Source organism: Garra rufa, chromosome 1 (assembly GCF_049309525.1).
Source record: "Garra rufa chromosome 1, GarRuf1.0, whole genome shotgun sequence".
Taxonomy (NCBI): domain Eukaryota; kingdom Metazoa; phylum Chordata; class Actinopteri; order Cypriniformes; family Cyprinidae; genus Garra; species Garra rufa.
Window position 1 is genome coordinate 66,039,566 of NC_133361.1, and position 23,537 is coordinate 66,063,102.

Genomic DNA, 23,537 nt, shown 5'->3' on the forward strand with positions numbered 1-23,537 from the left:
CGTAATATTCTCGTATTTGCGCTTTCCTGTGAGAAGCCGGGCTGCTGCATTTTGGACTAACTGCCAACGAGAGACACAAGACTGAGAGACACCGACATATAAAGAGTTGCAGTAGTCAAGCCGAGATGTTACAAATGCGTGCATAGCTATTTCAAGCTTCTTTAGAGATAGAAATGGCTTTACTTTTGAAAGAAGACGAATATGGTACTGATGGAATATGGAATATGGAATATGGTAACAAGACTTAAGCACTGTACTTATCTGCTTATCAAATTTGAGGTTACTGTCAAACAAAACACCCAGATTTCTGACACATGAGGTACTGTACGGTGATAGAGATGTACTTTTGAAATCATGTACATTGATCAGTAGGACCAAACACTATGAATTCAGTTTTACTCTCGTTGAGGCTCAAAAAGTTTGTTGCCAGCCAAAGTTTTAGCTCCTCCATACAATCCAGAATAGGCTTAAAGGCATTCTTATTTCCACGCTTTAAAGGAATATAAATCTGAGTGTCATCTGCATTCAGATGGAAAGAGACCCCATATTTACTAAAGATAGACCCTAATGGAAGCAGATAAAGAGAGAACAACGCTGGACCCAGAATCGATCCCTGAGGTACACCAGATCTTAACTGTATCTCAGAAGAGGAATGGTGCCCAATATTGACCACAAACCTCCTATCAGAAAGATATGACCTAAACCATTGTAATACTATGCCCCGTAAACCAACGCACGTTTCAAGACGCGAAATTAGAACGTTATGATTGACCAGATCAAAGGCAGAGCTGAGGTCTAACAAAACCAAAGCCGTAAACTGGCCAGAGTCCGTAGTCAACATGACATCATTTAAAACTCGTAAGAGGGCTGACTCCGTGCTATGGCAAGATTTAAAACCAGACTGAAACTTTTCATAAATAGAATTATAAGATAAATGTGACTGAAGTTGGTTTAAAGCAACTTTCTCAAGGATTTTAGATAAAAAAAGGCAAATTTGAAATGGGACGGAAGTTAGACAGCAGTGTGGAATCGAGATTTGTTTTTTTAAGATTAGGTCTCACTGTAGCAAGTTTGAAATCATGGGGAACAGTCCCAGTTTGGAGACACTTGTTAATAAAAGACAGCAGATCGGGGCCAACAGTGTCAATAATCTGCCTGAGAAAGCGTGGTGGAATAACATCCTGGGGACACATTGTGGATTTCAAACTAGACATAGTCCTAATCAAGGTGTTCAGGTTCACAGACTCAAATTCAGACCAAATAGAACCAGAGTATGGAGCGTCAACCAATTTGTATGATGACATTGACAATGTAGCTGTTATTTCAGAAATCTTATCATTAAAATAAACAGCAAAATTCTCACATAGAGTGACAGATACCTCAGGAAAAAGATTAACTTTTGGATGAAGTGCAGTCTCGATAGTAGAAAATAAAATATTTGGCTTATAGCTGTTTTGTGTTATTAACTCTGAGAAATATTTACACTTTGCTGCTTTAGCAGCTCGCTGAAAGGCAGAAAGAGAGTCCCGTAGGATTTCATATGAAACTTGTAATTTGTCTTTTTTCCACTTTCGTTCTGCCTTTCTACAAGCCTGTCTAAGGGAACGAATAGTATCATTATGCCAAAGTACTGAATTTTGCTTACGTTTTCTCACCCTTAGTGGTGCGATAGAATTTAAGATATTTGAACAGTTATTATTAAAAATACTAAGATGTTCATTGGCATCCCAGCAACAGGTGAGAGAGTTCATAACCTGGGTAGCACTTAATAGTTCATATTTCGAGGAGAATTCTTCACTTGAGCGATCCGTAAAAATACGAGTCCAGCGTAGCAGTGATGATTGATTTGGATTATTTCCGTCGAACATCATAGAAAACCGTATAGGCAGATGGTCAGATATACCAGCGTCCATGATCTTTATATCCAACAGTGAGTACGTTTACATGGACAACAATATTCCGATTTTAACGCGATTAAGACAATACTCTGATTAAGAAGCAACCATGTAAACTGAGATTTTTGATTAATTTAATCCGACTAAAGTCATAATCGGAGTAAACACAAATCGAATTAAGACAGGTGGAGTATTCCTATTTTAGTCGCATTATGGAAGACATAAACATACACACCTTAATCAGACTATTCCCCTTGTGTAGGACTTTTCGCCACATTTTGTGACAGGATACACACTAATGCTGCGTTCCAGGCAGGTTTTTGAGCTCGTAAATCACGTGTTCAAACCACGACTCAGGACTTTGTAGCGTTCCAGGCAAGTCACGCCAAGCATTTATTATTTTTATAGTATTAATAATTTGATTGCAACGTTATATTGTCCTAAACTCAATTTTTCCACCGTGTGCCACTGAACACCGCACCCCTAGAGGCTTTATTGTTGTTTCTCGGGCTATGTCACGTCAGAACTCGGAACTGGGAGTACGTCGTCGATCTTGTACGAGTTCACGGGTGGGAATTCACGGGTTTGAGTGCCGTTCCAGTGCACTTTCACGGGTAGAAGTTTGGAAAAACACGGGTAACGGGTTGTCTGGAACGCGGCATAACGCTCTCAGTTGGTTGCGCTTTGGTTTCATTTTTATTTATTTATATTTTGCTACAACATGGGCTTAATCAATGCTCATTGCTGATAAATAGCCTAGTTTGTTATCATAATTTTTAGTTTTATGGAAACGTTTTTAACATTCAACCCCCTTTTTCATTAGTATAATTTGTAAGTATTTATTTTAATTTTGTGAACGGGATTTCCGCTATTGGAATGTCTTAGGATGCTTTTTACTTTTACTATCGAATTCATGATCTTGGTTTTGCTTGCATATATAAGGCTACACCTATCAATTTTAAGATTAAAACAAATTCTTAAAAGATGGATTTGTTATTTTTAATTAAACAGCATAACAAAAATAAATTAAAACTAGCTTATATAGCATTTATTAACAAAAACTAATAAGACGAGGCATGGACTCCATCACATGCTGTTATATGCCGACTAAACAATTTATTACAGGGCGCGCAAACACTGAGCAATCAAAATAATTAATAAAAAAAATAATAAAAGAAAGCCTCCAAAGCGTAATGTGAGGTAAACGGCAAAGATAACAGGGTTTTCAAAATGAAAACAAACAAAAAAAGTAAAACTAAACTGGCTTTCGGTGACTGTGCTTGCGTGTGTTTTTTTTTTTTTTTTGTTCTTTTTTTTGTCCTAAAAACTGACTGGCTCTGAAACGCTCGCTGTATGGAGCAGACGCTTTGGAGCAGCACAGCACGCACTCGCACAAATGCGACCACGGCAAATTTTAACTCACACATTCTAAAATATTTGTTGCATATGTCCAGTGCCACTTCAAGCTTTTGTAAAATTAAAACCCAAACATCCAAAAGTCTATAAGGAAGATGAACTGATAGTGTCGCGTGTGGACCCAATGATGTGTGTCATTAATCGACCTATGTACTATAACATGTAAAACGGGAACATGAAAGGAATATTCTAAAAGCAACTCATGTAAACAGCTTAATCATATTATTGTCTTATTCAGAATAAGGTCATTAATTATATTACTGGTGTCCATGTAAACGTAGTCAGTGACAGACCACGAGATGTATGTCCCTGAACATGAGTAGGTCCAGTCACCCATTGCACAAAATCAAAGGAATCAAGTAAACTAAGAAAATCCTTTGAAAGTGGTTTAGAGCCACAACACACATGGATGTTAAAATCTCCCAGTATTAAAATCCTGTCATAACTAATGACAATTTCACTCAGAAATTGAGCAAATTCATTAAGAAAATCCTTATTAACATTGGGTGGTCGATAGATGACGGCAAAAACAACAGGGTTCACTAGAGAAAGTTGAAACAGCAGAACTTCCAAACAGTTATGAGGCCCAGTTGATAGTCGGCCGCAGAGATACGAGTTTTTGAACACTGTAGCCAAGCCCCCACCACGGCCAGATAACCGAGGGGAATTTAAAAAGCTACAGCCCGGGGGCAGGAGTTCGGTGAAAGGACTTAAATCACCAGGTTTAATCCAAGTTTCGGTGATACATAAAGCATCCAGAGCATGTAGAGTAAAAAAGTAATTTAAAATAAAAGTCTTATTTACCAGAGAGCGTGCGTTGATTAAAGCCACATGAAACGGCAACTCTCCCTGGGGTTGTGTGGATCTACGAATCGGTCGAAGGTTAGACTCATTTACTCCACCACGACGAACACGCGGAGGAAAACAGCGCAGAGAAACAAGGCTGGGGACAACTGGTCGAAGCCAACGATACGATGCATCCAGCGAACGCCAATGAAGACGTAACCCGCGGATCATCCCAGTCCCGACAGATCTCAGACGAGCTGCAACTCCACCTCGCTTTCCGCGTTTCCTCCGTTGCTTTCCTTTTCCAGGGTAAGTCAGTAAGATGCCGACACTGGCAAGCAGGGAAAATGCAGGAATGAGTGGGCCACGGAGAGGGATAAGGCGCACAAGCGTCAATCCTAGGTGACGCTCAAGTGTCGGTCCTAGCTGTTTCAAAAGCCATTTGAATGTTCAGAAGTGTTTAGCGGTCATACACCAACGCCGTTTCACAGGTAGTAGTTAAAATAGACGTTAGTAAAAACATAAGCACTAAAAACAACAGAGACAGAGAGAGCGAAAGACGGCGTTCCAGATACAACGGCGCCATATTGACACCAGATTCTTAAATAAATCTAGTGTTTGCAAAAGACCACCGAAAAATAGCTCAATTCCAACATAACACCGACTGTCAGGGGCGCCACAGTCAATTTTGGGCCCTATGACAAAATATGAGTTTGGGCCCCCCCTACCACACTAAAGCAGATCTGTGGGGGCCTCTAAAGTGCGTGGGCCCTTAGAATTGTCCTAACTCCCCCCCCCCCCCCTTAGTGGCGCCCCTGTCGACTGTTACGCTATATTCCCGATCATTAATAGTTACGCCCCAAATATTTGCATCACCCAATCATCAGTAACATCAGTAAACCAGTAAAATAAGGCGAGCCACTGAAGGGACACAGTTAGCTTAAAGCTAGCGGTAGCCTGTTACATTGCAGTACAGATGTACATACTGTTACATTGCAGTTAGATTTCTCTTACCACATAAACGGAGAGAGATGACTACGCTGATGTTGACGAATGATTAACAGATCCTGAGCATCACTAAAGCATCAACTTGTGTGGCAAGTCTTTGTGTCGCTGCAGTATAACGTTACACAGAGCACATGCGATCATGCACTATAGTGAGAGTAAAATGTCGGAGATTCAAAACGGCAGATTCAACAAACCGCATATTAAAAGCAGCTAGAGCTCCGTAATTAAATAAATATTTCCTCCATGTGCAAGCTATTGAGATGAGCAGCTCTATGAAACAGCCAATCAGAACAGAGCTGATCATTAATATTCATGAACCTTCCAAATAAGGCAATAACAAACCATTTCATTCTTCATTTTTGCGCTTGCCTATGCCATATACCTTCTATGTAGATGTCAGAGAACAATTTAAAATATTGTTTCAATGCATTCTATGGCACCTTTAAATTTAGTATGCTTGTACAGCACTTTAGTAAACACTTGTTTTTAAAAGTGATTTAAATTAGATAAATAAACTTTGACACTGACCTTTTTCATCTGACGGTTGAGTGGGGAGTTTATCCCCTTTTCTTTTTTTTTTTTTTTTTGCCTCGTCTCTTTCTAAATTTGTTTCTAAATTTTATTCCTTAGGAGACAAAAATGGTACAGAAACATTGAGATTAGTCTATATATAGATTATAGATATATATAGATCCTAAACTCTGTCATTAGATTTTCCAGGTTTTTTTTTTTCTTTTTTTTAATTAATTGTATAACGGCCAGCCTAAACTCAGTAGGGTACCGGCTGAGCAGGATCAGGTTTGGAGACCCTGGTATAGGATCTAGCATACATGCATTACATATCTACATGCGTTGATATTAATTGTTTTGTGTCATTAAACTGGGGTTAACTTTTATTTCTTTGTTTTTCCACCTTAGACCTAACAGCACTGAAAGATGAGAGAGAAGAACTGAATGAAACTGAAGAGAAATATCAGTTTGAGAATCTTCATGATTTCGTATCTGGAGAAAAATCTTTTTGTTCTTTAGAGTCTGAAAAAACTTCTAAACAAAAAAGAGCTCAAATTACAGGAACTAGGAGTTGTTTTGCTTGCGTTCAGTGTGGAAACAGTTTCACTCAAAAAGGAAGAATTCACACTGGAGAGAAGCCTTACACATGCAAACAGTGTGGAAAGAGTTTCACGCTAAAAGGACACCTTAACATGCACATGAGAATTCACACTGAAGAAAAGCCATACACATGCAAACAGTGTGGAAAAAGTTTTGCTCTAAGTCGAAACCTTAAAATGCACCAGAAAATACACACCATGGAGAACCCTTTTACCTGCCAACAGTGTGGAAACAGTTTCACTCTAAAAGGAGACCTTAACAGACACATGAGAATTCACACTGGAGAGAAGCCTTACACCTGCCAACAGTGTGGAAAGAGTTTCACTCTAAAAGGACACCTTAACAGACACATGAGAGTTCACACTGGAGAGAAGCCATACACATGCAAACAGTGTGGAAAGAGTTTTTCTGAAAGTGGAAACCTTAAAATCCACCAGAAAATTCATACCATGGAGAACCCTTTTACCTGCCAACAGTGTGGAAAGAGTTTTAATCGAAAAGGAAGCCTTAACAGACACATGAGAGTCCACACTGGAGAGAAGCTGGGGAACAATAGTCTGTTAAGGGGGGGGGGGGAGAAAAGGAAGGAGGGGGAAGAAGGGGGGAAAAGAGAAAAAGAAAGGAAAGAGAGAGACAAAAGGAAAAAATGAGGAGAAAAGAAATGAAAGGGAATTTTATCTCTTTGTCCTTTAAAGCAATGTTTTTGGAGTGTATATTTACAATAAATTATCTGAAAAAAAAAATGTTTTCTCTATTTTCCTGTACATTTATATGGGAGTAAGGATGATCACAAGCTTCCCAGTTCATATTACAGTGTTGCCATACATTGAAGTGTTTACTGAATGTTTTATTTATCAGTAATTATCACATAAATGATGTCCAAATGAATGAAATTATTTCTGAAATTACAAAAATAATATTTTATTAGATTTATATTACTGATTATTGATATTTTATTCAAAGTTTTTGCACTTTAAATATATTTCTGCTGTAGTTATGTTCTAAAACTCATAGTAAAAAAATAGTAAATTTATTTATTAAATAATCCCCAAATTTATCAACATTTTTTAAAAGGGCCTATAACCGTTTAATGATACTGTAACAAAGACATACAAAAGGAGTTATTTAATCATGACCAAACTTTTATTTTTCAATCAGTCATAGCCAATTATTCATTATTCTTTTTTTTTTTTTTTTACATTTTTATTCTTATAGTTATGTTGCATGTGCAGAAAATGAATAATACCTCTTAATAATACTTTCTATTGTCCATGACTCCTGTGCATTTTTTGCAAGTGAAAAAGAACAGAAAACAAAACTATACTTTTAAATAAAACTGTCTTAATGTCCATGGCACTAGTGCATTCAAGTGCAAAAGAACAGAAAGTAGAAAACAATACACATAAATAAAACTTTATCCCCTTTTTTTTGGACTCTTATGGAAGGCACAGGGCTTGAAATGGTCTCTATCAGGCGACAACAATCTGGCCACTGGGCAAGTGGGGCAGTGGTGGTGAATGTATGCCTCTTCACGCTCTCCACTCCTGGAGTGAACCTGTGTCCAGCCTGCTCTGGTGTCTGGCAGCAAACACCACTCTCTTCTTATTGTAATCCAGCAGGTTCTGCCAACTATATTGCTCACCTAAGCAGAGAGAGCATATAATACATGGCAAATGAGAAAACAAAACAAGTGGTAGTGTTAACATATGACAGGTCAAGAAGAGAAACTGACCTGATGGTTGGTGAGAGCCAGAGATGGCTGATTCCTGAGCTCCACAAGATATTCCGCAAGGCTGTCCACTTTGTCCAGCACACCAGCACTATCCGAAGCCTGGGAGAAAAATACAAACAAAAATAAAATTAAATGAACAACATTATGAATACAGTGAAGTGTGACAAAAAAAATAAAAATAAATATATATTTTTCTAGATGTTTTTTTTGTCAACTTCAGACAAAAAGCTACAGGTCAGCACGAATTATTATTTTTTCCTTCGAGAGCTATCAAAAGCAGGGTGACAAAAGGTGGCTTAAGCAGGAAACACCAGATAGGTTTGTGGTGTCTTGGGGTACAACGGTAGCTTGGCTGAATCCAGATCAGACGGTTGCATGTTCCAATCACATCAGTTGATCTCTTCTTGACAACCATAGTATAAAGTCTACAGCCCTTTACCGTGACTGATTTGCAAATTGAATCAAAGCAATTAAGCAAGGAACGCCGACTTGTTCTCTCGACCTCGTGGCCGCGACAGAGTGCACCTGACCCCGGATCGGGAGGTTGCGTGTTCCAATTATGTTGAGGTCAAGCGATCTGTTCTTGACTTTGTGAGTGTAAAGACTAGCTGATTTGCATAGTTTATCAAAGTGCTTAAGCATGAAACACTAAATAATTTTTCCGCTATCTTGTAGTGCAACGGTAGAGTGTCTGGCCCCAAATCACCTTGAGGTCAGACGATCTGTTTTTGATCTCCTGAGTATGAAGTCCAACATCAAGAGTGTTCCTTGAGCACTGTATATTTACTGATTTGCATTCTGTGTCAAGGCGGTTAAGCAAAATACATCACCTCTGGGTTCAGGACCTCGTGGCGCAATGGTAGCGCGTCTGACTCCAGATCAGAAGGTTGCGTGTTCAAATCATGTCGGTTTCACGTGATTTCTTGTTGACTTCTAATGTGAAAAGAGGTCCTGTCGTTGTGTGCTGCAGTGGTTTCCAATCCCACCGCTCTGTATGTCTCCCTTATTAAAAACACCTGATTCAGATCATTAGCTCGTTAGGAGAGAGCTCCATGAACTCATCTGGGTGTGTCAGAAAAAGGAGACAGACAAAATATGCAGGGCTGCGTTTTCCAGAGTCATTGTAACCCTAAGTTGATTGTAACTTTATTGGTTTCAATGCGTCTACGTTGTATTAAGGATTGCAATGCTTTTGGGAAACACAGCCCAGAGCAGGGGGTCACCAGGATCAGGATTGAAAACCACCGGTGTACTGTGATAGATTTGTATCTTGACCTGTTATTTTTATTAAGCCTGAGATCTCATGTATTAACCATTCCTGTCATTGTGTACTGTGACAGATCTGCCTCTTGATGTGTTACTTTTTCATATCTTGCCCTGCAATCTCTGAAGAAATCGTGGAAACATCTACGTGCCGAATTCAAAAGCCAGCTCCTTCGAGCCGGAATCGAACCAGCGACCTAAGGATAGCCAATGTATCATCTACAGTCCTCCGCTCTACCAGCTGAGCTATCGAAGGCAGGATGACAAAAGGTGGCTTAAGCAGGAAACACCGGATAGGTTTGTGGTGTCTTGGGGTACAACGGTAGCTTGGCTGAATCCAGATCAGACGGTTGCATGTTCCAATCACATCAGTTGATCTCTTCTTGACATCCATAGTATAAAGTCTACAGCCCTTTACCGTGACTGATTTGCAAATTGAATCAAAGCAATTAAGCAAGGAACGCCGACTTGTTTTCTCGACCTCGTGGCCGAGAAAACAGAGTGCGCCTGACCCCGGATCGGGAGGTTGCGTGTTCCAATTATGTTGAGGTCAAGCGAACTGTTCTTGACTTTGTGAGTGTAAAGACTAGCGGATTTGCATAGTTTATCAAAGTGCTTTAGCATGAAACACTAAATAATTTTTCCGCTATCTTGTAGTGCAACGGTAGAGTGTCTGGCTCCAAATCACCTTGAGGTCAGACGATCTGTTTTTGATCTCCTGAGTATGAAGTCCAACATCAAGAGTGTTCCTTGAGCACCGTATATTTACTGATTTGCATTCTGTGTCAAGGGGGTTAAGCAAAATACATCACCTCTGGGTTCAGGACCTCGTGGCGCAACGGTAGCGCGTCTGACTCCAGATCAGAAGGTTGCGTGTTCAAATCACGTCGGGGTCACGTGATTTCTTGTTGACTTCTAATGTGAAAAGAGGTCCTGTCGTTGTGTGCTGCAGTGGTTTCCAATCCCACCGCTCTGTATGTCTCCCTTATTAAACACACCTGATTCAGATCATTAGCTCGTTAGGAGAGAGCTCCATGAACTCATCTGGGTGTGTCAGAAAAAGGAGACAGACAAAATATGCAGGGCCGCGTTTTCCAGAGTCATCGTAACCCTAAGTTGATTGTAACTCTATTGGTTTCAATGCGTCTACGTTGTATTAAGGATTGCAATGCTTTTGGGAAACACAGCCCAGAGCAGGGGGTCACCTGCGGTGATGCACTTAAAAAAAAAAAGCCCCTTAATTAATAGCGTTTTCATTGTGTTAGAATGACCATAAAACTGATATGACAGCTTGGATATGTTTTGTTTTTTAAAAATATTTATTCATTAGATTCATTTACATAATAATTGTCATGAAATACTTAAAAGTAAAGCACACAAATGTTCACTCTAAAAAAGTTAATGTCGGTCAAAATGTCTGGTATGATCAAGTTTACCAGACAAAATTTCATATAATTTTGGTGTTTATTATGCACTGTAACATGCATGCAAATTTTTGAGCTACATATATAGGCTAATAGGCTAGTTGACACTAGTTGATAAAATGTGTTGTTGTTATTATTATTATTATTATTATTATTATTTTGGTCAAACATTGGGAAATAAATTTGCGATACCCTGTCATAAATGAAAGATTAATTTAAAACACAGATTCATAAAATGTCGCCTGTTTTTTTTTTTTTTACTGGATAAATTTTTGAGCCCTTGATTTTACCGGAAATACTATGTGTAGACTGCGTGCTGAGTTTTTAACTAAACCGTCCAGTCCAGTAGAAGGCGGAATATCGTCTTTTACGTTGAATACCCATTTACGAAATGGAAGCACTAGCCGTAGTCAATGCAGTGAGAAGAAAAGTTTTATCAATCAAACGCAATTTTCATCGTGGAAACTGTAATTCTTATCATTTGAGTGTGATTGACTCATTGCTTAACAATGTCCAAAGAATTGGTCAAGATAACCCAGAGAAAAACAGTGAACTCCTTGAAAGCCTAAGGATACTACAGACAGCCATGACTTCGAGGCATCAGCAAGCGCCTTCCACCGCTGCTCTGCTCATACAAACAGGTTTATTATTGATATACTATATAGTGCACAACTTGTTTTAAAGAATACGCATGGATTTCTAAAGTAATACTTTACTGTAGAACCTAGAAGATAAATTAATTTATGTATAATGGAGAGTAATACATCCAGTGGTCGAAATGGCTACAATTCACATGGGAAACTTTTGCTTTTGATGTGGGTGGTGGGGGGTGGGGACAAAGAAGTTCATCAAAGTTGTTCTAAGACAACACGGGGTATTGTTTTGGTTTTAGGACAACTTTGATCCACTTCAAATGTTTATATATGTATGTGTGTGTCTGTGTGTGTGTGTGTGTGTGTGTGTGTGTGTGTGTGTGTGTGTATATATATATATATATATATATATATATAAAATAACTACGTAATGATAACTTGTGTTCCTAATTTAAAATGTAGGAGCATGGTCAAAAATATAAAAGCACATTCTGAGCAATGACAAAAACTATTATGAGGCAATATTTGATTCCTTTAAGTGATCTTTAGGGACACCTTTGTAAAGACATTTTTTTAACCTGTTAGCATTTAAAACACAAGACCTGCCATCCTTCAGAGCACTCTCCAAAACTGTGCCTCCTCTAAAACACCCAAATACAGCGGCCGAGAGCTTACCATACTACAACAAATGCAGATAGTAAAAACACCAGCAAATCACTGTTCAATGTTACAAATCAATGTTACAAATCACGGAAACGCTTTCCATCACTTCTTTAGTTATGTCTTGAATACAGCATTAGCTCATGGTTTGAGTAAAGATAAGTCAGTCTTACACCTTCCAAAAGTCGTATTCAAATAAAATATATTCTAGATAAGCTTTACCGAATGATTGTTGTTAAAATGGGAAGAGACTTTTAATTAGCATAAAATGTGTTTCTGGATTAATTCACCAAACATATTGATATAAAAATCAAGATGTAAATAAACAGTTTTAAAACATTTAGCCTTATTTCTGAATATGTAGATCTAAACACAAAACATGTTACATATACAGGTCCTTTTCCAAAAATTAGCATATTGTGATAAAGTTCATTATTTTCTGTAATGTACTGATAAACATTAGACTTTCATATATTTTAGATTCATTACACACAACTGAAGTAGTTCAAGCCTTTTATTGTTTTAATATTGATGATTTTGGGCATACAGCTCATGAAAACCCAAAATTCCTATCTCAAAAAATTAGCATATCATGAAAAGGTTCTCTAAACAAGCTATTAACCTAATCATCTGAATCAACTAATTAACTCTAAACACCTGCAAAAGATTCCTGAGGCTTTTAAAAACTCCCAGCCTGGTTCATTACTCAAAACCGCAATCATGGGTAAGACATCCGACCTGACTGCTGTCCAGAAGGCCATCATTGACAACCTCAAGCAAGAGGGTAAGACACAGAAAGAAATTTCTGAACGAATAGGCTGTTCCCAGAGTGCTGTATCAAGGCACCTCAGTGGGAAGTCTGTGGGAAGGAAAAAGTGTGGCAGAAAACGCTGCACAACGAGAAGAGGTGACCGGACCCTGAGGAAGATTGTGGAGAAGGACCGATTCCAGACCTTGGGGGACCTGTGGAAGCAGTGGACTGAGTCTGGAGTAGAAACATCCAGAGCCACCGTGTACAGGCGTGTTCAGGAAATGGGCTACAGGTGCCGCATTCCCCAGGTCAAGCCACTTTTGAACCAGAAACAGCGGCAGAAGCGCCTGACCTGGGCTACAGAGAATCAGCACTGGACTGTTGCTCAAATTTTGCATGTCATTCGGAAATCAAGGTGCCACAGTCTGGAGGAAGACTGGGGAGAGGGAAATGCCAAAATGCCTGAAGTCCAGTGTCAAGTACCCACAGTCAGTGATGGTCTGGGGTGCCATGTCAGCTGCTGGTGTTGGTCCACTGTGTTTTATCAAGGGCAGGGTCAATGCAGCTAGCTATCAGGAGATTTTGGAGCACTTCATGCTTCCATCTGCTGAAAAGCTTTATGGAGATGAAGATTTCATTTTTCAGCACGACCTGGCACCTGCTCACAGTGCCAAAACCACTGGTAAATGGTTTACTGACCATGGTATTACTGTGCTCAATTGGCCTGCCAACTCTCCTGACCTGAACCCCATAGAGAATCTGTGGGATATTGTGAAGAGAAAGTTGAGAGACGCAAGACCCAACTCTCTGGATGAGCTTAAGGCCGCTATCGAAGCATCCTGGGCCTCCATAACACCTCAGCAGTGCCACAGGCTGATTGCCTCCATGCCACGCCGCATTGAAGCAGTCATTTCTGCAAAAGGATTCCCGACCAAGTATTGAGTGCATTACTGAACATAATTATTTGAAGGTTGACTTTTTTTGTATTAAAAACACTTTTCTTTTATTGGTCGGATGAAATATGCTAATTTTTTGAGATAGGAATTTTGGGTTTTCATGAGCTGTATGCCCAAAATCATCAATATTAAAACAATAAAAGGCTTGAACTACTTCAGTTGTGTGTAATGAATCTAAAATATATCAGTCATTCTTGAGACATGGGACAAAACATGTCCACCAATTATAACTGCTATTAGTTTTAAAAATAAAACATATTTTCAATTGTAAATGCTATGGGGATTAATAATAGAATGTATTTAACACAATTATCCCCTTCAATTTCATTTGCTCATTATTATGTGAAATCTATGACACTTATTGTCTTCTCACTACATCTAAAACTGTGTGTCCACAGAGAAGGGTTTATTCATTCATATGCTATAAAATGGATTAAAAAAAATTTGATGAAAAAGACCTTGTTTTATCAAAGGCAACACTTAATAATATCTCATATTAAAGCAAGGTTGTTTTTCAGTCAGACATGTGTGTTTAATAAGGTTTCGAAGGTGTGTCCTAACTTTTTGTCAACACCATCAGACATTACTTAAAATGTAATAAAATCAGGGAATATCAGGGGCTATCACTCTAAAAGGACCCCCTTGCCACAGTCCTCTTCTGCAGAGTACATCAATGTCACACAGGCTCTGCTAAGTTTTATAGTTTTAGAATATTTTAATTCTAATGTTAATATTTCGTGTGTCACAACTATGATATGTCAACACCAAACATCCAATTTCTGAGAAAATTATTTGAAATCATTAAACCATTTTATTCTCCTGAAGCAGGTTCCATTAGCCTCTAGCATCAACAGAAAAAAGACAAAATGTCTACTACATGAACTCCATTTGTTTTGTGAAAGAAATGGCAAATTTGTCAACACCGTCAGATGTCACCACCGTAAGATTTTGTGTTCCAATAATATATCAAAATACTTAAATGTGACTCTTGAATAGAAGCTTTATAAACAATAACATACTCACTGTTTGTTGTGGTTGTTTTAATACAGTAATTAATTGATTCAATGTATTTGATAGTTAAAATGACTACAAATTCAGGTTTTGGTCAACACCGTCAGATGTGTCAACTCCGTCAGTTCTGTCACCTCCGTCAGATGAATATTTTGATGATATTTCATTATGATATTTTATATTTGTTGTGGAATTGTTGGTCACATGTGAAAGTGTAATCTGTCTACTAACATGAGAATGTGTTTTGAAATGTTAAAAACATCTAGAAAGCTGTTAAAGATAAAGTTGAAATTATATTACACATTCCAAATTAAAAAACACATTTTTTTTAAAAAAAGAGAAAAGTTGGGAGGTTGTATCAAAGCATAGCTCAGTAGCTTAGTACATATAAGATACATAAATGTAGTTTCCTTTGTCTGAGTACAAAGTTTTATTTTTTTCAATTTTGCACCCTGTTTTGTCCCACCTCTCAAGAATGACTGATATGAAAGTCTAATGTTTATCAGTACATTACAGAAAATAATGAACTTTATCACAATATGCTAATTTTTGGAAAAGGACCTGTAGTTATATTTTAATAAAAATCAGTAATTTGCCATCTTTACGTGAAATATTTAGCATTTTTCCTGGTATCATGCTGTGATTTTTCTAAACCTATACAACCAATAAAGTACAAGATTCAACTCAAGACGTGAAACAACACATCAGACAAACTTTATTTCAAGGTTAGTCTTTTTCTTTAAAAAAACAAAACAAAAAAACAATTACTTTAACACACACATTTAATAAATATATACAAACTATATATTGTCCAATGTCAAATACTTTCAAACCTTTTAATTTAAAAAAATCTAGTACTTGTTTGATTCTCCATAAGCTGAGCAACAGCTGCGCTAAATTAAAGTGTTTGAATTTAGCTATTATATATAATATATAATATATTATTGATTTATTCATATAGTTTACAAGTGTTTCAATGCATTTTGTCTCTTTAAAGATGTTCCTCTGTTTCGAACAAAGTCCCTGATGTTCTGAGGCGTTCGACTATGCAAGATACGTCTCTCTGCTTTTTTGCAGGAGTGACATTCCTTCAGTGTGGCGAGATGGCCCTTCAGTATATGGGTTTTGAAGTGCCTGAATACTGCTTGCTCCTCCAGTTTGGTCCAAGGCCTTTTTACAAAGCCTGCCCTGATACACACTGAAAAGAACCAAACAAAAACAAGATCAAAACTTTCACTTTCACTTTCACTACATACCAGAAGTGTCATCTTGCTCAGGCTCATCTTCACACGAGTCTTCACTGTCACTACTGTTGTTCATTTCTGCAAATTCTACATGAGGGAGACAAATGCCATAAAATATGAAATCAGAGGCTGAATTTTATTTTGGAAAATGGGTGAACTTACCCCCATTGGTTACTCCTATGGGGTGATTTTTATTTTTTTTAGGGTATGTCTAAAAACTCCCTACTCATTTTCTTCTCCAACATCGCTGTTTCCCCCCATTTTTTTGTAAAGGGAGTTTGATCTTCTTTGCATGTTCACTTTGTAAACAATGGGTCTGTACTTTTGTAGCGGTGTAGGGCGATTTTGAAGTTGGAGGAGAAAATAAGATGGGAATCTTTCGACATCATGAGTGCACAGTGCACGGCAGAGATAGACAAGACGAACATTTGATGTTAAAAAGTACATAAATGTTAATTTTTTTAGGAAATGACAGATCCTTCTTTCTCAGCTGGGATTGTTTAGAGTCATTTGAAGCTGCATTTGAAATGCATTTTGGACACACACAGACACCATTGAAGACCACTATATGGAGATAATTCCTGAAATGTTTTCCTCAAAAAAACAATTTCTTCACGACTAAAGAAAGAAAGACATGAACATCTTGGATGACAACGGGGTGAGTACATTATCTGTAAATATTTGTTCTGGAAGTGAACTACTCCTTTAAATATTATAAAAATGTAAATACCTTGGATTTCATCGAGAGATCGTCCTTGAAGTTCTGTAATGTTGCCTCTTTCTAATGCTACAAGCATTGTGGAAATTTTTGCGGTTGGAAGGGTTGCAGCTGGCAGTCTATAAAACTTTCGATGAACTCTTATATCATGCTCCAAAAAATCAGCAAGCTGGTCCATTTGATTATTTTTCAGATTTAGTATCTGTGATGTTGTCGCCACTTGTTTTCGTAGTTGAGTTGACCTCGGGATGCCTGGCTCCAGATTCCTGTGCAAACTTTCGAATACAGTCATGACCTCTGAAAAATGACAGACTTTTTGGTACTGCAAACAAGAATCCATTGTCATCAAAGACCTTGCAATCTTTTCTCTTTTCTACAAGCAGCTGGAGTGCTTTTACATGATCTGATGTCAACAAAACAGCAACTTTTCTGTCTTTTTGCCCCTTGAATTCAACCCCACTTAAGTAGGAACATAGTCGTTTTTCAAAGTTTGACAGTCCGAATTCAGGAAGAACCGGTGAGGCATCCCTTTCAAGAAAATGTTTCAACTGAATTTTGGAATTTTCTCCAGGCTGTCGTCGATTGAAAAGAATGACTCTAGTGAGAGTGACTCTGGCAAGGTCAGAATAGTTCCTCAATTGTGGAAGATTTTTCTAGGTTTTTGTAGGCTGAATCCCAAGCACTTTCAAGATGTTATATCAACTTTTGCATGTCTTTGGTCAGCGGCACATTCACTTTCTTCTTGTATTTCTTTTCTTTTGCAGACATCCTTGCGGTGCAAGACACACAGTCTGTCCACTTTGCCCGGTACAGTGTTTGGAATTGTTCTGTACAGTCGCTGAGCTCCTTATTTCCAGCAATGATTGCATTGCCCCGGATGATGGAGCTGACTTGCAGTAAGTGCCGTCCGATCTTTAATGCTAAACTTGGTGCTCTAAATGTCTTTTCATCCTTGCTAAATCCTGCTAACTCTTTTGCAGCTTGGACAGCAGCCATAAAATTCACTGGCTTTATGGCATCCTCCAAGGTGGTAATGGAAGAGTTCTTTCGAATGCTTATCAAAAATCTGCCAAGGTCACAAATTTTTTGGCGTATATATCCATGCCTTGATAAGTCACGTCCATGTTTATTGTAGAAAGACTGGGCAAACTGTAAAAGACATGGGTCATGTTGAACCACACTTACAATTTCATCATCTCTCATACTTCTGATGAGTTTTAAGACGCCATCCGATACGGTACCTGAAAATGCAGCCTTGGCCACTGCAGCAAGACCCAGTACTCTCTTTGTGCATTGATCATTTTCGTGACGTTTTCTTTTGGCTGAGCATGTTTTCATGTGCCTCCAGAGTTCCTCACGAACAAACATCCCATGGCAATAAAGACAGTACTCATACTTGTTGGAGTCCTGTTTTACAGAACAACGTTTTACTTTCAGGACACCCGTTCCTTTCTTCAGGACATCGTTGTTGTGCATGAAGTTGCCTTTGTTTCGCAATGCCTGAAGCAATTCCTTTCTTTTTCTGGAGTGAGCTGGGAAACTGAGTGCTTGTGCAATTTCGGCGTTTTCATTTTCATGCACTTTAAAATGTCGAGCTATTTTGTTTTGTGCTTTTCCACAAACAAAACAAAAATTTTGACCACCTTTGGATACAGTGGTTATGTCATGCGAAAACGAGACTGAATCACTTGGTGTATCCCTTGCTTCAGTAACACTATTGAGGCTTGAGTCGTTCGAAGAAGACAGATTCTGAATAAATGAATCTTCTGGTGTACCATTTAGGCTGGATGAAGCCAGAGAGCTCTCTGTAATGTTGTCTGAGTTCAAGTCAGAACCTGATTCAGGCACAAACTCTTCACCTGACATAAATTCTTCTTTACTGCTTTCAGGTAAGTCCTGTAAAAAATAAATTGCAGGCAGCATTATTAGTTTAATCTTTTACTATTGGTGACAGACTGTGTACATGTGCGAGTACTTTTCAGAAATTTAGTTTAGAATTTTTTTAAATATTCCACAGGTAGGTGCCTAAATAATTTTACATTTTTCTCCTGAAAAAATATCCTGGATTCTACCAATCAAAATAATGACCGTTTATGCTGAAGTCTTGAAAGCACTAATCTGTCATGTCTGTCTAATCCAGGGGTGCTCAACCCTGTTCCTGGAGATCTACCTTCCTGCAGAGTTTAGTTCCAACCCTGATCAAACACACCTGTCTGTAATTATCAAGTGCTCCTTCAGATCCTAATTATTTGGTTCAGGTGTGTTTGATCAGGGTTGGAGCTGAACTCTACAGGAAAGTCCTGTTAGTTTTACTTATGAACATTTTAACATTTACTTCAGAGAAGTCATTAAATGTCCAGCTAATTAGACAAATAGTAAAAATAGCTCACTAAAAGTTAATTATGTTAATTTACGCATATTGTATGAACAAATGTCAAAGAGATATTTTTATTAAAGCTACATTATGCGCAATTTAAAATTTAGAAATTTAAAAAATTTGAAAATTGGTTTTGTTTGAGTTTAATACATCTGGGCCCGTATTCACAAAACATTTTATCTTAGAACTAAGAGTTCTCCTAAACAGCAGTGAAAGTTTTTAGCTAAGAGTTTTCTCTTAAACCCTATTCACAAAGCTACTGAGACAAACATTTACTAAGGAATAGAGAGAAATCTTAAGATAAAAGTAAGGGTGGGGTTGACCTCGTTACTATGAATGATGTCAGCATGCTTATTAACTATGCGCACAGTGATTGGCTGATAGGGGAGGGGTTTCTGTCAGAGATACATTCATAGAAACATTGTATTGTCATATTCAAATAAAAGTGAAAAAAAAGGTAGCCATATTCAAATAAAGATTTTAAAATGCAGGTTAAGTTTCACTAATTAAACAAGTATATGTTCAGATAATTGTCAGCGTCTTACAATTAGAGGACATACATATAAACAAACTTTTAATAAACAGAGTAGAAAAATCATGGCTGATAATAATACATGCAAACGTAAAAGAAAACCAAACTGGGTGCAAGAACAGCTTCTTGTCCAACTTGCTAATGAAAACAAGGATATAATCAAAGGAAAATTTGTAGTTGAAATAACCTCCTAAACCAAAAAAAAAAAATGCGTGGGAAAACAAATGTGTGCAAATAAATGCAGCATGTTTCTAAACTGTTTATGTTCTTAGGCAGACTGTGGGCAACATCCTTTCCAGCCCTGCTGTAAAAAAACAAAAACAACAAAAACAAAAAAAACAATAGAAACCATCACAGAATTTAAAGTATTTTTACTGGGTGTAATAGGATTTGTACTGGTTTTAATTAGGGTTGGGTACCGAAACCCATGTGACCGGTATGTACCGGACCGAAACAGAACGCGAATTTCGGTGCCCCATTTCGATGCCACTTAAGTGCCTGAACTGTCGATTGAAATATTTGTTTTCTGGTGCTATGATACGAATGTAGAAGCATTAATTCATCTACATGCATGATCGCTAGTTAAATATAAATACTGCATCCATGGGGTGTCAGAATGATCGGAAAAAATATTTCCTGAATGAGAAAACTCACATGAATGTCGGAAGGCTTTGATGATACAAATCCAAGACATCTTTGTAGTTACTATCCAGTTTCACATTTCGAACTAAAAGCACAAATCACCAGGAAATGAAACCATCCAAGAAGCACGTGAATGTAGCAACTATAGTTACACTTGCTCTGACTGCAGCAGGTGGTTTTGCCGTTAGCTTAGCTAGCTACATTAAACACGCTTAACTTAAAATGCCAAAAACTAAACATTCGAAAGTGTGGCTATATTTCACGAGAAATGATTCAGAGACTGCGACGAGCAGCAAATGTTTTACAGCAGTTGCGTGTGAAGGGGAAAACACGTCAAACCTAATGAAACATTTGATGGTATGTGGAATAAACTTGAAAGCAGAGGGATGCACCGTGTTTGACAGTTTGTATCAGCTGGAGATGTGTCATATTTTGCCAGAGACGGCAAATATGTGATGCGATGTAGGAAAACCCAACACATGGTGAAATTTTACCTTTTTTAGGTTTTGATACCATATGAAAGCTGAGTTCAGGCCCCTTTCCAAAACTTTTATTTTTTACATAACCTACATTATGGCTATCTTAGGTTGGCTGATAGCGATGATTTTCAGGAATGGGACACAAATCATGCAAATGAAGTGTTCAGGTGTAGCAACCTGCCCCAATTCACCAATCCTAATCCAATCATCATAACCGCTCAAAGACTGGGCAGAGGCACCAAGAGCCATTACAAACAAAAGGTGAACATCTCAGTCATCTGGCTCATTTGACTTGCAAAGAGAACAGGAACATCTTGCTACAAACTCTGTTTAAGAGAATCATTTATTTTACGTCATCATATTTGCCTTAAATGTCAAATACAATGTACTTTACCTTAGTATTTCATGTGATGCTATGTCAGAACATAAAATCAGCATATTTTAAACAGATTCTTAAATCCCACAGTTGGAAAAATAATGTGTTAAATGTTACTTACATGCACACTCTTTTTGTGGAAACAGCATGAATTCCACACATCAGAGCACACTGTACAAAAAAAAAATTGCATTCATATTAATAAACAAAGGAATACTTATTAGAATTGATTTTACTTTTTTATTGTTATAAAATATGAAGCATAGTCAAGCATAGCCATCTCATAGTCATACCTCAAACATTTAAGGTCTCTCACACTTGAAAAAATTAACACTGGGTAATTCTGAACCATGGAATCATGGAAAATCTTATTTTACATTACACATCATTCACAATTTACCTCAAGAGTGAACAATGAACCCTGGTCATTCATAATCTGGTGTGTCACACTGTACAGTCTCAATCCCTGGATAACTATTATTTGCATACTTGCAGTGTAATCAGTAATGAATAAATAAACACAAAACTATGTTTATTTTTTGACCATTGAAAATAGGTAGGATACTAAATTTGGAGCTGCGGTTAGATCTCAATATCTCTGAGATAAAACAATATCAAGTTTCCAGAAGCTAAGTTTCTTAAGAACCAGAATCTAAAATTATATTAATACTTCTTGAGTTGCAAACGCACAAATTTATGAGACTCAAGCAGGTATGTTCAACAACATACAATTCTAATTTCAACATTATTTCTTATACGGACATTGTTCTTTAAATAAAATAAGCATCAGCTGTATACAACAATTTGGTTTTCAACCACTGAAAATGGGTAACATTCAACAATCTGGACATGGAGCCTCATTGAGATCCCCATATCTCTGAGACTGAATGATGGCGGGCCTTGAAAATTAAGATTCCAAAAGAAAAGTTTATTAACAACTAGAATCTAAAACCATACTGCGATATCTTTGATAATTCTTGAGTTATAGGCACCAAACTTCGTAAAAAGAATATTTATGGGACTCTGGTATATTCAATGCATTTGTCTTGACAGAAAGAAATGAGATACATCTCTAGTTTTACCATTATTTGTTTTTCAGACATTCCTCTTTAAAAGAAAATAATTGTTTTTTGACCACTGAAAATGTGTAAATTCTAACAATTTACTCTTGGTGCCACATTGAAATTACAATATCTCTGGAACCGAATCTCATAGGGCTTTAAAAACAAAGTTGCCACAAGGAAAGTTGGTTAAGACTCCATATCTAAAATGGCATTTAGATATCTTTAATATTTCTTGAATCACAGGCATGGAGAAAAACTCAAACATTTGAGCTTGGGACGTTTTAGAAATTTGGTTGCTTTGACACGGAAGATTAATCTATTATTAAATTACACAGTGAATACCAAGCAGTGTTCATTTACACTTAATTCTTACATTTCTGTGGCTGAAAATTAAGGTTAGACTTTACTTTATTTGTGGCTTTGTTGTAGTTTGTTTATTTGCTCTTATTATATTACTGAGAGTTCACTTCTCTTTAATGACATTTTTACTTATGCTACTAGTGGTATCGAATAAGTACTTTGTTTTATGAAAATATTATTAAAATACTTTGTTTTTGCATGTCAAATAAAACCATGAGCTGTGGACACTGATGACTGCATAATAAAATAAAACCCACACTCTTCAAAAATACAGGCTGAATATAGACATTTTAATAACAATCAAATGAGAATGAAAACCAACCTGTTTGTTCCTCTGTATCTTCTTGTTTCAGACTGAACACTTCTGCAATCCTTATGTCGTCAATCCTTGTGTCCTCACTCTCCTCTTTAATGAACGCCATCTCTATAATAGTGTCACATGGATCTGAGTTGCTTCACCAGGAGATTTTTCTGTTTAGTGTAATGATTAAAATAAGAAAAAATGAACCAAAAGAGTTGTGGTGGTGGGTGGGTTTTTGTATTGTTTGCTAGGGCTGTTTGAAAACGTGCAAAATAGGGAACTGAGAAATGTCTTTTGGATATTAATGGATATAGAAGTGTCCTAATAACAAAAGCAAATACATAAAAAAACTAATCAGAACAAAACTGATAAAAAATAGATATTTTCACATCTCATGCCAGAATATACAAGTACGCAGACATTAAAAATGTACAATTCTGTATTAGAGAAAGAGCAACTGTAATCTATTTTTAGATGAAAACACTGTAATGTTTCTTTCACAAGATTCTCAATCACTATTTGCCAGTGACTGAATGCTTATGTAATTTAACTTTAAAAACAAAGTGCACATTAACGTTTAATAAAGCATTAGAATATAACATTAAACAATAATTACGTTATTGTACATCGTTAGCATTGACTACAAAACTTTTAAAGCTCAAACACAAACCTTTCTTCAGCAGAATCACAACAAATGCAGGAGCGCAGCGCAGCCTTATGACGTCACACCAAGACGCCAAAATAAAAGTCCTGTTCAACACAAAAGTCACAGAAGTGCTGGAAAATTTATATGCAACAAAAGTAAACCACTCAAACAAAAAAGAGCATGTATTCAGAGT

General features: G+C 37.3%; 1 protein-coding gene, 3 non-coding genes and 1 pseudogene across 6 annotated transcripts; 3 read left to right on the top strand and 2 right to left on the bottom strand.

Annotated features, from left to right (window-relative positions):
• Positions 1 to 7,458, top strand: part of LOC141318658 (uncharacterized) — a 530,387-nt pseudogene extending 522,929 nt beyond the window's left edge.
• A 1,330-nt stretch (positions 7,459 to 8,788) lies between these two features.
• trnaw-cca (transfer RNA tryptophan (anticodon CCA)) lies at positions 8,789 to 8,861 on the top strand. Its single transcript has one exon. It is a non-coding gene; the product is annotated as a tRNA-Trp (tRNA).
• Positions 8,862 to 9,379: 518 nt separating this feature from the next.
• On the bottom strand, positions 9,380 to 9,466 carry trnay-gua (transfer RNA tyrosine (anticodon GUA)). The gene is given in 2 exon segments: positions 9,380 to 9,415; positions 9,430 to 9,466. It is a non-coding gene; the product is annotated as a tRNA-Tyr (tRNA).
• A 568-nt stretch (positions 9,467 to 10,034) lies between these two features.
• Positions 10,035 to 10,106, top strand: trnaw-cca (transfer RNA tryptophan (anticodon CCA)). Its single transcript has one exon. It is a non-coding gene; the product is annotated as a tRNA-Trp (tRNA).
• A 5,191-nt stretch (positions 10,107 to 15,297) lies between these two features.
• On the bottom strand, positions 15,298 to 22,863 carry LOC141338408 (uncharacterized). 3 transcript variants are annotated; one of them, XR_012355849.1, is made up of 4 exons: positions 22,720 to 22,863; positions 21,095 to 21,144; positions 16,580 to 18,463; positions 15,298 to 15,803 (listed from the first exon to the last, which is right to left on the bottom strand). XR_012355849.1 is itself a non-coding variant. In XM_073843950.1 (3 exons), exons 1-3 carry the CDS (start codon positions 22,817 to 22,819, stop codon positions 17,261 to 17,263), a joined length of 1,353 nt encoding a protein of 450 aa, XP_073700051.1. In that variant the 5' UTR covers positions 22,820 to 22,863; the 3' UTR covers positions 15,298 to 17,260. The 3 variants fall into 3 exon arrangements, 1 of the variants encoding a protein (XP_073700051.1); XR_012355848.1 differs by having other exon boundaries at positions 15,298 to 15,936; XM_073843950.1 differs by having other exon boundaries at positions 15,298 to 18,463.
• Positions 22,864 to 23,537: the final 674 nt, after the last annotated feature.